This window comes from Trachypithecus francoisi, unplaced genomic scaffold, assembly GCF_009764315.1.
Source record: "Trachypithecus francoisi isolate TF-2019V2 unplaced genomic scaffold, Tfra_2.0 Lachesis_group11, whole genome shotgun sequence".
Classification (NCBI taxonomy): domain Eukaryota; kingdom Metazoa; phylum Chordata; class Mammalia; order Primates; family Cercopithecidae; genus Trachypithecus; species Trachypithecus francoisi.
The window spans coordinates 37463051-37477795 of NW_022681456.1; the positions used below are offsets into that span (position 1 = coordinate 37463051).

At 38.4% G+C, this 14745-nt stretch overlaps 1 protein-coding gene across 2 annotated transcripts in view; it reads left to right on the top strand.

Moving 5' to 3' along the window:
* The window catches only part of CCDC38 (coiled-coil domain containing 38), a 66152-nt gene that overhangs the window by 27620 nt on the left and 23787 nt on the right, over positions 1–14745 (top strand). For both annotated transcript variants that reach the window (XM_033220984.1, XM_033220985.1), the window contains exons 5-8: positions 2281–2345; positions 8085–8248; positions 8347–8427; positions 11739–11896. In XM_033220984.1, the coding sequence (XP_033076875.1) occupies positions 2281–2345; positions 8085–8248; positions 8347–8427; positions 11739–11896 (468 nt within the window). The remainder of the gene's footprint in view (positions 1–2280; positions 2346–8084; positions 8249–8346; positions 8428–11738; positions 11897–14745) is intronic.

A 14745-nucleotide genomic window follows, 5' to 3' on the forward strand; every position in this document is an offset into this window, starting at 1 on the left:
TCTGGTCTTGAACTCCTGGCTTCAAGTAATCCTCCCACCTTGGCCTTTCCAAGTTTTGGGATTACAGGCGTGAGCTACCATGTCCAGCCTGAATTTTAGAATAGATTTTTTCTAATTCTGTGAAAAATGACATTGGTAGTTTGATGTGAATAGCATTGAATCTGTAAATTGCTTTGGTAAGTGTGGACACTTTTAATGACATTGATTGTTCCAATCCATGAGCCTGGAATGTTTTTCAATTTGTTTGTGTCGTCTATGAATTTTTTCAGCAGTGTTTTGTAATTCTGAATGTAGAGTTCTTACACTTCTTTGGTTACAAATATCCGTAGGTATTTTGTGTGTGTGTGTGTGTGTAATGTAAATGGGATTGCATTCTTGATTTGACTCTCAGCTCGAATGTTATTGATGTATACAAATACTATTGATTTTTGTACATTGATTTTGTATCCTGAAACTTTGCTGAAGTTGTTTGTCAGATCTAAGATTCTTTTGGTGGAGTCTTTAGGGATTTTTAGGTATGGAATCATATCATCAGTGAAGAGAGATAATTTGACTTCCTCTTTCCTATTTGGATGCTTTTGTTTCTTTCTCTTGCTGGATTGCCCTGGTTAAGACTTCCAGTATTATGTTGACTAGGAATGCTGAGAGTGGAAATCCTTGTCTTGTTCCAGTTCTTAGGGGAAATGCTTCTAACTTTTTACCTCTGTGTGATGTTGGCTGTGAGTTTGTTATAGATGGCTGTTATTATTTTGAGGTATGTTCCTTCCATGCCTAGTTTGTTGAGGGTTTCTATCATAAGGGAATGTTGGATTTTATTGAATGCTTTTTCTGTGTCTATCGAGATGATCCTATGGTTTTTTGGGTTTAATTCTGTTTATGTGGTGAATCACATTTATTGATTTGTGCATATTGAACCAACCTTGTATTCTAGGAATAAAGCCCACTTGATCATGGTGAATTAACTTTTTGATGTGTTGTTGGATTCAGTTTTCTAGTGTTTTTTTGAGGATTTTTGTGTCTATGTTCATCAAGGATATTGACCTGTAGTTTTCTTTTCTGTTGTGTCTTTGCCAGATTTTGATATCAGGATGATACCAAATTCATAGGATGAGTTAGGGAGGAATCCCTTCTCTTTGATTTTTTTGGAATAACTTCAGTAGGACTGGTGCTAACCCCTCTTTGTACCTCCGGTAGGATTCAGCTATGAATTCATCTGGTCCAGGGCTTTATTTGGTTTGGTAGGTTTTTTATTACTGATTCAATTTCAGAACTCATTATTAGTCTGTTCAGGGTTGCAATTTCTTCCTGATTCAATCTTGGGAGGTTGTGTGTTTCCAGGAATTTATCCATTTCCTCTAGATTTTCCAGTTTGTTTTCATAGAGGTGTTCATAATAGTCTCTGAGGATCTTTTATATTTCTGTGGGATTGGCTATAATGTTACCGTTGTCATTTCTGAGTGTGCTTATTTGGATCTTCTCTCTTTTTTTCTTTGTTAATCTAGCTAGTGGTCTGTCAATCTTGTTTATTCTTTCAAAGAACCAACTTTTTGTTTCATTGATTCTTTGTATGGTTTTATTTTTTCCTCTCAATTTCATTGAGTTCTGCTCTGATTTTAGTTATTTCTTTTCTTCTGCTAGCTATAGTTACATTCTTATTAAGAGATTTTATATTATGCCACATTCTGTTGGTTTTTATGAAGCAAACATTATTGAAATGTAGCATATGTATAAATTTCCAGAATGAAAAAAGCTTGAAAGGAAACATTTGGTATTTTCTGTTGCTAGATGGTAAAACTAGTTGTCATCTTTTCCTTTCCTGACATAAATTTGGTTTATGAGCCCAAAAAGATTTTGCCTAAGAGCTTTGGTTTTATGTGTAGATTGGCCAAACATTAAGATTTAAAATACTTCAGTTTTACTTGGTACAGAACAGGCTTAGGTTAGCTGTGTGACCTTGGATAAGAATTTTGACAGCTCTACACTTCAGGACCTTACAGACAGGATAGGGATAGTAGTAAGTACCTTATTCGGGTTGTTGTTAGGATTAAATGATGTGTTTAAAGTGGCTAATGAAGTTGCTGGAATATGATAGACATAAAATAAATTGTAATTACTATTATTAAATTAACTTGAGTGATTAGGAAAAGGTTTATTTGAAGGTATAGTATTTTTAAAAGATCGGATACATACTGTAGAATAATTGAATTATATGGCTTTTATTTTATACAGCATTTTTAAGGATGATGCACAAACTGAAGTCTATTTCAACTTTCTTCACAGGTTCAGACACAAAAAGGACTGTCCATGAATTTATTAATGACCAGAGAGACAGGTTTCTGCTCGAGGTAGTAAAAATAACTTTGCTCCCCTAGCCAAATGGAAGGCTTCTTGTGTAGTGTTGTCAAATATTTACCTTGACATTTTGCTTTTCTATTACATGTCCCAAATATATTGGTTGAACAGGTTGGTTTTCTCATGTGTTCATTAATTTGAAAAATACTTACTGAGAGTTTACTATGTGCCAAGCAGTAAACAAAGCAAAGACCTGCCCCTCAAAGGATTTACATTCTAATATCCCAGACAAGGTTTTATACTTCCTGGAACCTATTAGAAAAATTATTCTAGAAAATGTCTGGTTCTAGTTTGTTCCTTTTTCCCCAATTATCTCTCCTATGACCAGGATAGCACCTGAGACGCCCTGTTTAATGCAGCTTCTCCTGATGCTTTGGCTGAATATGGTGGGAATCCAAGCACTCTGGAAATTCAGACAATTCTAGAATCCCTCCAGCTTCCTTGATACCTACTCATGTCAGAACAGTGTGCCAGGTCCCTTGTGGAGTCTTTTATAAAAAATGATAGGCTTTTTTTCCTGCCATCAAAAACTTTAACTAGAAGCCAGGTGTATAACTGAAAACATGATTATTTACTATGTCTATATGCATATTCATTTACCATAGGTAAAACAGAGATGCCAAGCACTTAATGGGAAAATAATTACAAAATGAATGAATTGAACATTTTTATACCTTTATTGTCAAGTATCTAATAATCTAAAGATGTTAACATGTCTCAATTAAACTCTTTGATGCTAATGAGTAAATAACAATGTACTTGACTTTTCCTAATTTCACATCACACATTTTGGGGCATAAATTTAGTTAGTTAGTACTTCCGTACACTGCCAGTCACAATCAACATAAAATATCTCACTTAAAGTAACTGATAAAGTTATAAATAGAACCTGATGGCTTTGTTTGTTAAAAAGCATTTCCTGGGTATGAGTTTGGTCTTTATTATAAAGTCCTACTGACATAACAGATGTCCTAGGTAGTTTAAGGTGGCGCTTGACAGATACACTAGGATTTTAGGACATTTATATTAAATATACCTCATTTCCTTTCTTTGCTATATCCCTCCCTCCCTCAACCAGTTTGGTGAAGTGTCCACTTATCAAAAAGACTTGTACAGTCTATCCTCCGTATCCACAGGTTCAGCATCTGAGAATTTAACAAACTGTAGATCACAAATATCCAGAAAAAATGATAAAAAAAAACAAAATAATATAAATTTTGAAAAAGTATAAAATATAATAACTATTTATATAGCATTTACATTGGTATTAGGTACTATAATTAATCTAGAGATTATTTAAAGTATATGGGAGAATGTACATAGTTATATGCAAATAATATTCCATTTTATATAAGGGACTTGAGCATCCACAAAATTTGGTGTCCTTGGGGATCCTGGAGTCAATCTCCTGTTAATGCCAAGGAACAACTATTTGTAGTAAAAAATTTTTTGACCTTGTCCAGAAAGAGTCAGACCTTTGCCCTTGACTTCTGGGTGGTAATCTATATCATACTTAATAAAGGTGTCTTTCTTTAATGTAGAACTGGTCACATCTGACAGTCTTAGGGTGGGGGCTGGCCATCCCAGAAACACTAACAATGGGACTTAGAGGTGGGGCTTTGGGTCACACTTAGAGGGTCTGGAGACTGGAGACAGATCAACCACACGGTCAACCAATCATACCTAGTTAATGAAGCCTCAGTGAAAACTCCAGACACTGAAGCTCATTTGTACTTCCCTTGTTGACAATATTCTGTGTGTGCTGTCACATGTAGATGCAGGGAGGATAATGCCTCCTGGTTCCATGGGGAGGGAAAATGGAAGCTTTGCATTTAGAAATCACTTGGGCTCTGCCTTATGGGTCTCTTCCTTTGGATGATTTCAATCTGTATTCTTTCCTTTCAATAAACTATACCCATGAGTATAATAGCTTTCAGTGAGTTTGTGAGTCCTTCCAGCAAATTACCAAAACTGACAGTATTTGGGGGAACCCCTCAAACTTGCAGTCAGCGTCAGAAGTGAGAGCAGTCTTGGGGACTATGATATGAAATTTTCACTTTGGCTAACTCTGGGTAACTTGTAATAGTTTTCAAAACCTGAAGTGGCTTCATGGCATCTTTATTTTTTTATTTATAGCAGAGTTGGGACATGAAATACCCACTTAAAAATTATTAACATTGACATATTACGAATTTAATATTATAAACACTTTATGCCAATAAATTTGACAACTTAGATGAAATAGACAGATTCCTTGAAAGATGCAAACTACCAAAGCCTACCCAAGAAGAAAGAAATAAATGGAATAGCTTTATGTCTCTTAAAGAAATTGAACTTACAGGTAAAAATCTTCTCACAAAGAAAAACCCAGATTTATTGGTTAATTCTGCCAAATATTTAAAGAAGAAATAAATTTAATTTTATACACACTGTTCCAAAAAATGAGAAAGAGGGAATACTTCCCAACTCATGCTGTGAAGCTAGCATTACCCTCATATCCAAACTAGATAAAATGATTAGAAGACAAGAAAACTAAAGACGAAGATCTCTTGTGGGCATATATGCAAACATTCTGAACAAAATGTAACAAACCAAATCCAATAATACATAAAAATGATAATACATTATGACAAATTAGGGTTTAATCTAAGAATACAAAAGTAATTTAACATTTGAAAAATGAATCAGTGTAATACACATTAACAAATTAAAATTGAAAACCCATATGATTATCCCAATTGATTCAGAAAAACCACTCAACAATATCCAAAATTCATTCTTGATAGAGACTCTCAGCAAAGTAGGAAGAGAAGTTCCTCAACTTTATAAAAAGACATCTACTAGAAACTTATTACTAACATTATATATCTAATGGTGAAAGACTGAATGCTTTCCCCCTAATATTAGGAACAATGCAAGGATTTCCACTGCACCACTTCTTTTCATCAGTGTTCTGGAGGTCCTAGCTAGTGCAATAAGACAAGAAAAAGAAATGAAAGACATCCAGATTGGAAACGAAGAATTAAAGCTGTCTTTTATTTACAGACAACATGATCCTCTCTGCAGAAAATCCAAAGAAATCTATTTTAAAACTACCATAATGTATAAGTTTAGCAAGGTTGTAGCAAGGTCAATTTACAGAAATCAATTGTATTTTTATAAACTTGTAATGAAGAATTAAGAAATTAAAATTTAAGGCCAGGCGCGGTGGTTCAAGCCTGTAATCCCAGCACTTTGGGAGGCCGAGACGGGCAGATCACAAGGTCAGGAGATAAAGACCATCCTGGCTAACCTGGTGAAACCCCGTCTCTACTCAAAAATACAAAAAACTAGCCGGGCGAGGTGGCGGGCGCCTGTAGTCCCAGCTACTCGGGAGGCTGAGGCAGGAGAATGGCATAAACCCGGGAGGTGGAGCTTGCAGTGAGCTGAGATCCTGCCACTGCACTCCAGCCTGGGCGACAGAGCGAGACTCCGTCTGAAAAAAAAAAAAAAAGAAATTAAAATTTAAAAAGCAATGCCATGTCCAACAGCAACAAAATATGAAATACTTCAGATATGTCTGTAAAACATGTACAATAGATGTACACTGAAAACTACAAAACATTGCAGAGAAAAATTAAAGACCTAAAAAAATGGAGAGTGATACCATGTTCATTGATCCAAAGACTCAATATTGCTGAGATACCAAATCTTTCCAGATTGATTTACAGATTAATTTATTTAATATATAAATACAATCTCAATGCAAATCCCAGGAGTCTTTCTTGTAGAAATTGAAAGGCTGATTCTAAGTTTTACATGGAAATGCAAAGGACCTAGTTTCCAGAGCTATGAAGCATCTAAAATGCTATCCTACTTGCAAGCTAAGAAGTTAGTCTGGTACAGTTTCATAGTTTCAATAGAAGACACCAGACTTCTGGGTCAGAAATAAAGAATAGTTTCCTATTTATAGCCATTCCACTCCTGGGAATTTATCCAAGAAAAATAAAAGCATATGTGCTCATAGCAACCTTATTCAAAGTAGCCCAATGTAGGAAACAAGCCAAATGTCCATGAACAGGTAAATGGGTAACCAAACTGGGGTACATCATCATAACTGATTACTACTCAGCAATAAAAAGGAATTATTTATGGATATTCTACCTACATAGATGACTCTTAAAATAGTTATACTAAGTTTATAAATCCAGACAGAATAATAGTTCGTACTATAATTTCACTAGATAAAATTCTAGAGAATGCAAGCTCGTCTATAGTGACAGAAGACAGGTCAGTAATTGCCTGGGAAAGGAGTTGGGGAGGAGGGAAGAAGGGATGGATTACAAAGGGCATGAGTAGACTTTTTGAGGTGATGAATATGTTCATTATTTTGATTGTGGTGATGATTTCCCAAGTATATACATATGTCAAAACTTACCAGATTGTATACTTTAAAAATGTGGAGTTTATTGAATAGTTATACCTCAATTAAGCTAGAAAAAAATTACAAAAATGATTCTACAGTTACTCATCTTTTCTAATTATTATTTTTCCCTCTCTGCTGGATTATTGCCACCAACATACAAACATCCTACTATTTACCCCATCTTTTAAAACAACGTCACCCCAAAAACCCTCTTTAGATATCAATTTGGCTAACTCTGGGTAACTTGTTAGTTTTCAAAACCTGAAGTGGCTTCATGGCATCTTTATTTTTTTATTCATAGCAGAGTTGGGACCCTCTTTAGATATCACATTACATACCATGGTTGTTATCGCTTTAAAATCATCTCATTTCCATATTTTAAATTCATTTATATTATAATGTATGTGGCCTTATTTATGATTTTTTTTTGTTTCCTGTATGGCATTAAAAACCTAAATGGGTCTGGGTGTGGTGGTTCACACCTGTAATCCCAGCACTTTGGGAGGCCAAGGCAGGCGGATTGCTTGAGCTCAGGAGTTTGAGACCAGCCTGGCTGACATGGCAAAAACCATCTCTACTAAAATACAAAAATTAGCCAGGCATGGTGGTGTGCACCTATATAGTTCCAGTTACTTGAGAGGCTGAGGTGGGAAGTTTGCTTGAGCCTGGATGGTCAAGGCTGCAGTGAGCCAAGATCACCCCACTGCACTCCAGCCTGGGTGACAGAGCGAGACCTTGTCTCAAAAACAAAACAAAACAAAAATCACCACGTGGATTCTTATATTCTGTACTAAAAAAATAGAAGGAAATAGCAGGCAGATGTCAAAGTTGTGTTTGGGGATCTAAATAGGCCTTTTTGATTACAGTTAGATGTGGTACCCTTGGGCTGGCTCCCAGGAATGCACCACTGGCATGGCAGAGTTGAAACTGCTTTCTCCCATGGTCTTCCCATTGGCAGAGAAGCTGGTAGCTTTTGTGACTGCAGACAGCCCAGTTTCCCAATTCCCAGAAAGTACTGGAGGGTAATACACTGTAGGTAATACCAGACGCATTTGCTCTTTGGAGGAATATGCAGCTATTTTTTTATTTCTAGGGCAGAGCCCTTTTGGAACAACACTGACCCTCTTCATAAAAGTAAGAGAGGGAAATTAGTCTCCCCTCTAATAATTCCCGAAAATAAAACTCCTTCAAGAAATAAAGTCCATTGCTCCAAGATTTAGCCATACTATTATTTCTAATACAAATGTTCACTTGCTGTGTATAAGACTGTTGAAATTACTAAAAATGTGGAATCATGTTTTTACACCTCTGTCTTCAATGCCCCTAGTATGCTTTGACAACCAAAAGAAACACAATCAAAAAGTTTGAAAAAGACATAGCAATGAGGGAACGGCAACTCAAAAAAGCAGAGAAAAAGCTCCAAGATGATGCACTGGCCTTTGAAGAGTTCCTTCGAGAAAATGACCAGAGATCTGTAGACGCTCTTAAATTGTTAGTTTCATCACTCTGGCCAAACCCCTCCCATCTCTTTTGTTTGTTTGTTTGTTTGTTTCTAAGAAGTGAATTAACAGATCTTCATTGCTTTTCAGGGCAGCACAGGAAACGATAAACAAACTCCAAATGACAGCAGAGCTGAAGAAAGCAAGCATGGAGGTACAAGCAGTGAAAAGGTGAGGGTGGGTACAATCTTCTCGTGGCCAAATTTCCACAACCCATTAAAACCTGTTTATGCCAGGTAAGACCTAATAATCCTGATCATCCTTATCAGCTGATGATGTCATAAGTATGAACGAATTTTTAAAAATAAGTAACTTGTCCATCAAGCTTTGTTCCTGCCTGGGTATCAGGACAGTATGTGGCTTCTGGCTGGAAAGTCTCTCTAACTTGTAGATACAGAAACAAAGAAATTAGTTGAAGCAAAACAATTAGGAATAAACAATAAATTATTGTCTAAGTGCTCTTCTTCATTCATTCATTTTTTTCTTTTTATATTTTTAGTTTAGTCTGGTTGCACTTTTTCATTCATTCTGAGACATTTTTTCCCCCACATTTTAACATCTCTGAAATTGGGACTCATTCTACAATTATCTTACAATCATCATGGGCAGTATTTTTTCTATTTATGCTTACATAGTAGAAACTAGTATTGTTATTAAAAACTAAGATCTGCTGGGCACACTGCTCACCTCTCAGCTCCTTTGGAAGTTGAAGCGGGAGGACTGCTTGAGCCCAGGAGTTCAAGTGAAGTCTGAGCAACACAGCAGGACCCCATCCCTAGTAAAAATAAATAAAAATTAAAAAGCTAAGATCTATAAAGAGAAAAAAGTATTGGAGCAGGAGTTGAGTAAAATTGTACCATCTGCCACCCCTTTTCAAACTTGGATGTTTCCTTCCATGGTCAAGGGAACTCACTTGAACTAATTTTTTTTTTTTTTTTTTTTTTTTTGAGAGGGAGTTTCGCCTTTGTTGCCCAAGCTAGAGTGCAATGGCATGATCTCGGCTCACTGAAACCTCCACCTCCTAGGTTCAAGTGATTCTCCTGCGTCAGCCTCTCAAGTAGCTGGGATTACAGGTGCACACCACCACGCTTGGTTAATTTTTTGTATTTTTGGTAGAAACGGGGTTTCACCATGTTCGCCAGGCTGGTCTCGAACTCCTGACCTCAGATGATCCACCCACCTCGGCCTCCCAAAGTGCTGGGATTACAGGCATGAGCCACTGTGCCCAGCCTAACTAATTTTAAGTAGCTAAAGAAGCTTCCTTCTGTCATCATTTTTGGACACTAATTTCATGATTCAACAGACGCTGTAGTGTTGGTATCAGGTCAGTGCTAAAACTTACTTTTCCTTGTTGAGAACTTGATGCTTACCTCCCCTCTAGAACTAGGTCCTAGGCTTCTTACATCCTTCAGACAAGCTAGTCTGAAATGAAGCAGAACTGATTTCTCAGAAACCAACTGCACTAACAGAATGTGTGTTTCACATTCTGGCTGCAGCAGGCTCTTCTATTTTAGGAGCCTAAAACTGAAGCTGCTCCAAGATGGAGCATTTCCTTCTCTCTTTCACCCCCTAATGCAATTAGAAGATTATATCCATTTATAGAATATTTCTTTTTTCTTTTTTCTTTTTTTTTTTTTTTTGAGACGGAGTCTCGCTCTGTTGCCCTGGCTGGAGTGCAGTGGCCGGATCTCAGCTCACTGCAAGCTCCGCCTCCCGGGTTTACGCCATTCTCCTGCCTCAGCCTCCCGAGTAGCTGGGACTACAGGTGCCCGCCACATGGCCCGGCTAGTTTTTTTGTATTTTTTTAGTAGAGACGGGGTTTCACCGTGTTAGCCAGGATGGCCTCGATCTCCTGACCTCGTGATGCGCCCGTCTCGGCCTCCCAAAGTGCTGGGATTACAGGCTTGAGCCACCGCGCCCGGCCCCCATTTATAGAATATTTCTAGAGCTAAAGTAGCAGCCTCTATTTTAGTGCAAAGTACTGCATTTGTGCACACTAGCCACTGAGTTAAGCCCTCCAAACGGCCTTGCCGAAGATAACTTTTGATTGTTTATGTGTCACATCATCCTAGAAAGGTGCAGGAGATCATGAAAAACAAGCCTGTAGTGGAGCAAGGGCAGCAGGTTCTCTACTCTCTTTATGGCTCGAGATGGCCCCAGGAGGCCTCCTCTACAGGTAGGGCTGGAAAGGGAAGGGGGCATCTTCTGAAGCTTTTGCTTGGAAGCTGTATCGTTCCGGCCAATTGTCACCCCATGTTTCTTTGTAACGTATCTGGGAGGATTTCAATCTAAAACAGAGGCAATGATAGAAGGAAGGGATCCCATCAATCTTCCAGTTGGTGATATGTGAGGCAGCCATTTACTGACCCTTGAATATCACTCTCGCACCAGGGCTGAAGGAAGCCTCTGACAGATAGAAATATTAAAGCTGAAAATACTGATAAAGTACTATTGATAAGAGTATTGGTGAGGGTCTGAATAACGAAGGCTCTGAAAGATAAAGGTTTGGAAGCTCCCTTTCAAGTGGGCCTTCTTTTGCTACTTTAACATCCCTCTCTGTCCACTTTGTAATGTAATTATTGTAATGCAATGTGAAGCTGGGCAAAAGCTTTTGGTCCAAGTCACTCAGTATTGGCAGGAGCTTGGGTATCTGAGTCGGACGGACCTATGTTTGAGTACTGGCTCTATCATTTACATCTCCTTTCCAAGATAAGAATAATAGTACCTATTTTAAGGTGCTGTCCTGAGGTTAAGCATATGTCTGTAGTGTGTCCTGTCTACAGTAGTAGGTTCTCATTAAGTGTTAGTTTCTTTCTTCTCCTTACAAATGTACCATCTTTTGCTACTTTTTTTTTTTTTTTTTTTTTTTTTTGACGGAGTTTGGCTCTTGTTGCCCAGGCTGGAGTGCAATGGTGCGATCTCGGCTCACTGCAACCTCCGCCTTCCAGGTTCAAGCAATTCTCCTGCCTCAGCCTCCCAAGTAGCTGGGATTACAGGCGCCTGCCACAACACCTGGGTAACTTTTTGTATTTTTAATAGAGACAGCGTTTCGCCATGTTGGCCAGGCTGGTCTCAAACTCCTGACCTCAGGTGATCTACCTGCCCTGGCTTCTCAAAGTGCTGGGATTACAGGCGTGAGCCACCGTGCCCGGCCCTTTTGCTACCTTCTCATTTCTCCCTATGTCTAAAATGTAATACAGTGTTTACCACAGAAATAATAAATAAGTCGAGTAAAACTATCATGTCTATTCTAAATGTGTGCATATCCTGGGACATGTTTTATTTAAACAGCATTCCTAAAGTTTTATTTCATCTCATTTCATAGTTCACTGAAGCCCATATTTTTATGGCCATATTTATCCTTTTTGATAATTAAATTATTAATTCAGTACACAATCAAGAGCAAAAATTTTGTAATTTTTTTTTAATGAACATGCTTTCACACAGATATACCTAATCATATCTTTGTTTCTTTTGAATAGTGAAATAGCAAAAACAGAATTCCTCCTCAAGGAGTACATGAAATATGGTTTTTTTCTGCTGCAATTGTCTCCAAAACATTGGCAAATCCAGCAAGCACTAAAAAGAGCACAGGCATCAAAAAGTAAAGCAAATATCATCCTTCCAAAAATATTAGCAAGTAAGTTACTTATTCTTGACTTCCATGAAGTAAATATTCCTAACTCCAAAATCATCTGCTTCAATGTTTTTTATTTATCTAAATAGATTTTTTAAAAAACAGAACCTAAACAAAGATTTTCACTATATCTGTTATTGTGTATCATTAATTTGGAAACTTGGGCTAATTTCAAATATAAAGTGCCTTTGTCCATTTGTGTTGCTATAGAGGAACAGTTAAGGCTGGGCAATTTATGAAGAAAAGCAGTTTATTTGGCTCACAGTTCTTCTGGCTGTACAAGAAGTGTGGTACCAGCATTTATTTCAGCATTTATTTAATTATTACATCAGGCTGCTTCCACTCATGGCAGAAGGGAAACGTGTACAGAGACCACATGGTGCAAGGAGAAGCAATGGTGAGGGGAAGCAGGTGCCAGGCTCTTTTCAACAAGGAGCTCTTGTGGGAACTAAGAGAGTGAGAACTCACTCATTGCTATCAGGATTGCACCAAGCCATTCACAAGGGGTCTACCCCCATGACCTGAGCATCTTTCACTAAGCCCCACTTCTGACGCTGGGGACTAAATTCCAACATGAGATTTGGAGTGTAGCATAAAGCAATAAAAATATATGCATGGGGGAAAGATAGAATATGTTATTTTCAACTGATATGGTAGCATACCTAGAAATCCCCTCTAAAACCCTGAGAGGCTATTTGATTTTATTAAAAGATTCTGTAAACAGACACAAAGTCATTTATGTGGTTTTTTCTTTTTTTTTTTGAGACAGAGTCTTGCTCTGTCACCCAGAACTGGAGTGCAATGGAGCGATCTCGGCTCACTGCAACCTCTGCCTCCCAGGTTCAAGCGATTCTCCTGCCTCAGCCTCCTGAGTAGCTGGGACTACAGGTGCGTGCCCAGCTAATTTTTGTATTTTTAGTAGAGATGGGGTTTCACCATGTTGACCAGGCTGGTCTCAATCTCTTGACCTTGTAATCTGCCCACCTCGGCCGTCATTTATGTTTTATTAACCTAAGTAAACTAATGTTATTAATTAGAAAATACACAAGAAGGTGGGACATGGTGGCTCATGTCTGTAATCCCAGCATTCTGAGAGGCCAAGGCAGTCAGATAACTTAGTTTGGGACCAGCCTGGACAACATGCAAAACCCCTTCTCTACAAAAAGCAAAATATTATCTGGGCATGGTGACACGCACCTCCCAGGTACTCAGGAGGCTGAGATGGGAGGATCACCTGAACCCAGGAAGTCGAGGTTGCAGTAAGTCATGAGTATGCCACTGCACTCCACCCTGGGTGATAGAAGTGAGACTGTCTCAAAAAAGAAAGGAAGGAAAGGAAAGGAGAAAGAAAGTAGAGGAGGAGGAGAGGAGAGGAGAGAAAGAAAAGAAAAGAAGGAAATTAAATCTAAGAAAACAAGCTGTCTCAAAAAAGAAGGCAGGCAGGCAGGCAGGAAGAGGAAGGAAGGAAGGAAGGGAGGGAGGGAGGAAGGAAGGGAGAGAGGAAGGAAGGGAGGAAGAAAGGAAAAGAAAAAGAAGGAAAGAAAGAAAAAAACAAGGAAAGAAAGAAAGAAAGAGAAAGAAAACAAGGAAATTAAATCTAAGAAAACAGCCTGTCTCAGAAAAGAAGGAAGGAAGGCAGGAAGGGAGGGAGGGAGGAAAAGAGAAAGAAGAAAGAAAGAGAGAGGGAGGGAGGGAGGGAGGAAGGAAGGAAGGACGGAAGGAAGGAAGGAAGGAAGGAGGGAAGGAAGGAAAATATATAAGGAAATTAAATCTAAGAAAACAACAATAACCTCAATGTGTGTGACCTGGAGGTTTGAGAAATAGAAAACTATGTAACTATGTCATGTTTTAGATAGAAAGATTGATATGTAAAGTTGCCAAATTGTCTAAAACTAATGTATAATTTTATGGAATTTTAAGTAAAATGTTACCAAAAATGTGACAGGGAATTGGGTCTTGGGTGGGGAGAGCTTTGCACAATGATCCGAAGGTTCATCTAGAAAGATAAGCAAATACTTTTGAATTAGGAAGGTAATGGGAGGAAGATTACAAATCCTTTAAAACTGTGTATAATATATTATCATGGAATCTCAGGAATTGAAACAGTCATGTACTGGCATTAGGTCAGCTCAACGGATCAGAGAAGGGCCCCATTACGTATTTATAAGAATTTAAGCCAGGTGCAGTGGCTCACACCTGTAATCCCAGCATTTTGGGAGGCTAAGGAAGGAGGATTGCTTGAGCCAGGAGTTTGAGACCAGCTTGGGCAACCTAGTGAGACCTCGTCTCTACAAAAAACTTAAAAATTAGCTGAACATGGTGGCACACAATTGTAGTTCTTCCACTAGGGAGGTTGAGGTGGGTGGATTGCTTGAGCCCAGGAGGAGGATGTTGCAGTGAGCCATGATGATGCCCCTGCACTCCAGCCTGGGCAAAAGACAGAGACCCTGACTCAAAAAAAAAAAAAAAAATGTAATAAGTGAAAGTGGGGTCACAAATCAAGGGGATGATTTGCACTTTCAACTAACAGGACCAGACTTATTCTCTTGCCTGAAAAACTGGACAAATATATGAGAACAAGACCCTGTCTCAAAAAAAAAAAAAAAAAAAGATTCAGTTCTTCTGGGTTCATCATCTAAATAGAGAATGTTCAGAAACTAGTTAAGTCTGTCAGCCCAGAGGCTTGAATTTTCAGACATTGGACATCAAACAGCAAAGTAGACTGATCCCTTGGAGAGGGGAAACCAGGGAGGTGAGCCCCAGGATTGCCTCAGCTTACTACCTGGAGAGAGTTTCCAGGATGCAGTACAGGGATGGGAGCCAGGGGCAGCCCAGCTGAGAACTGACGCCAC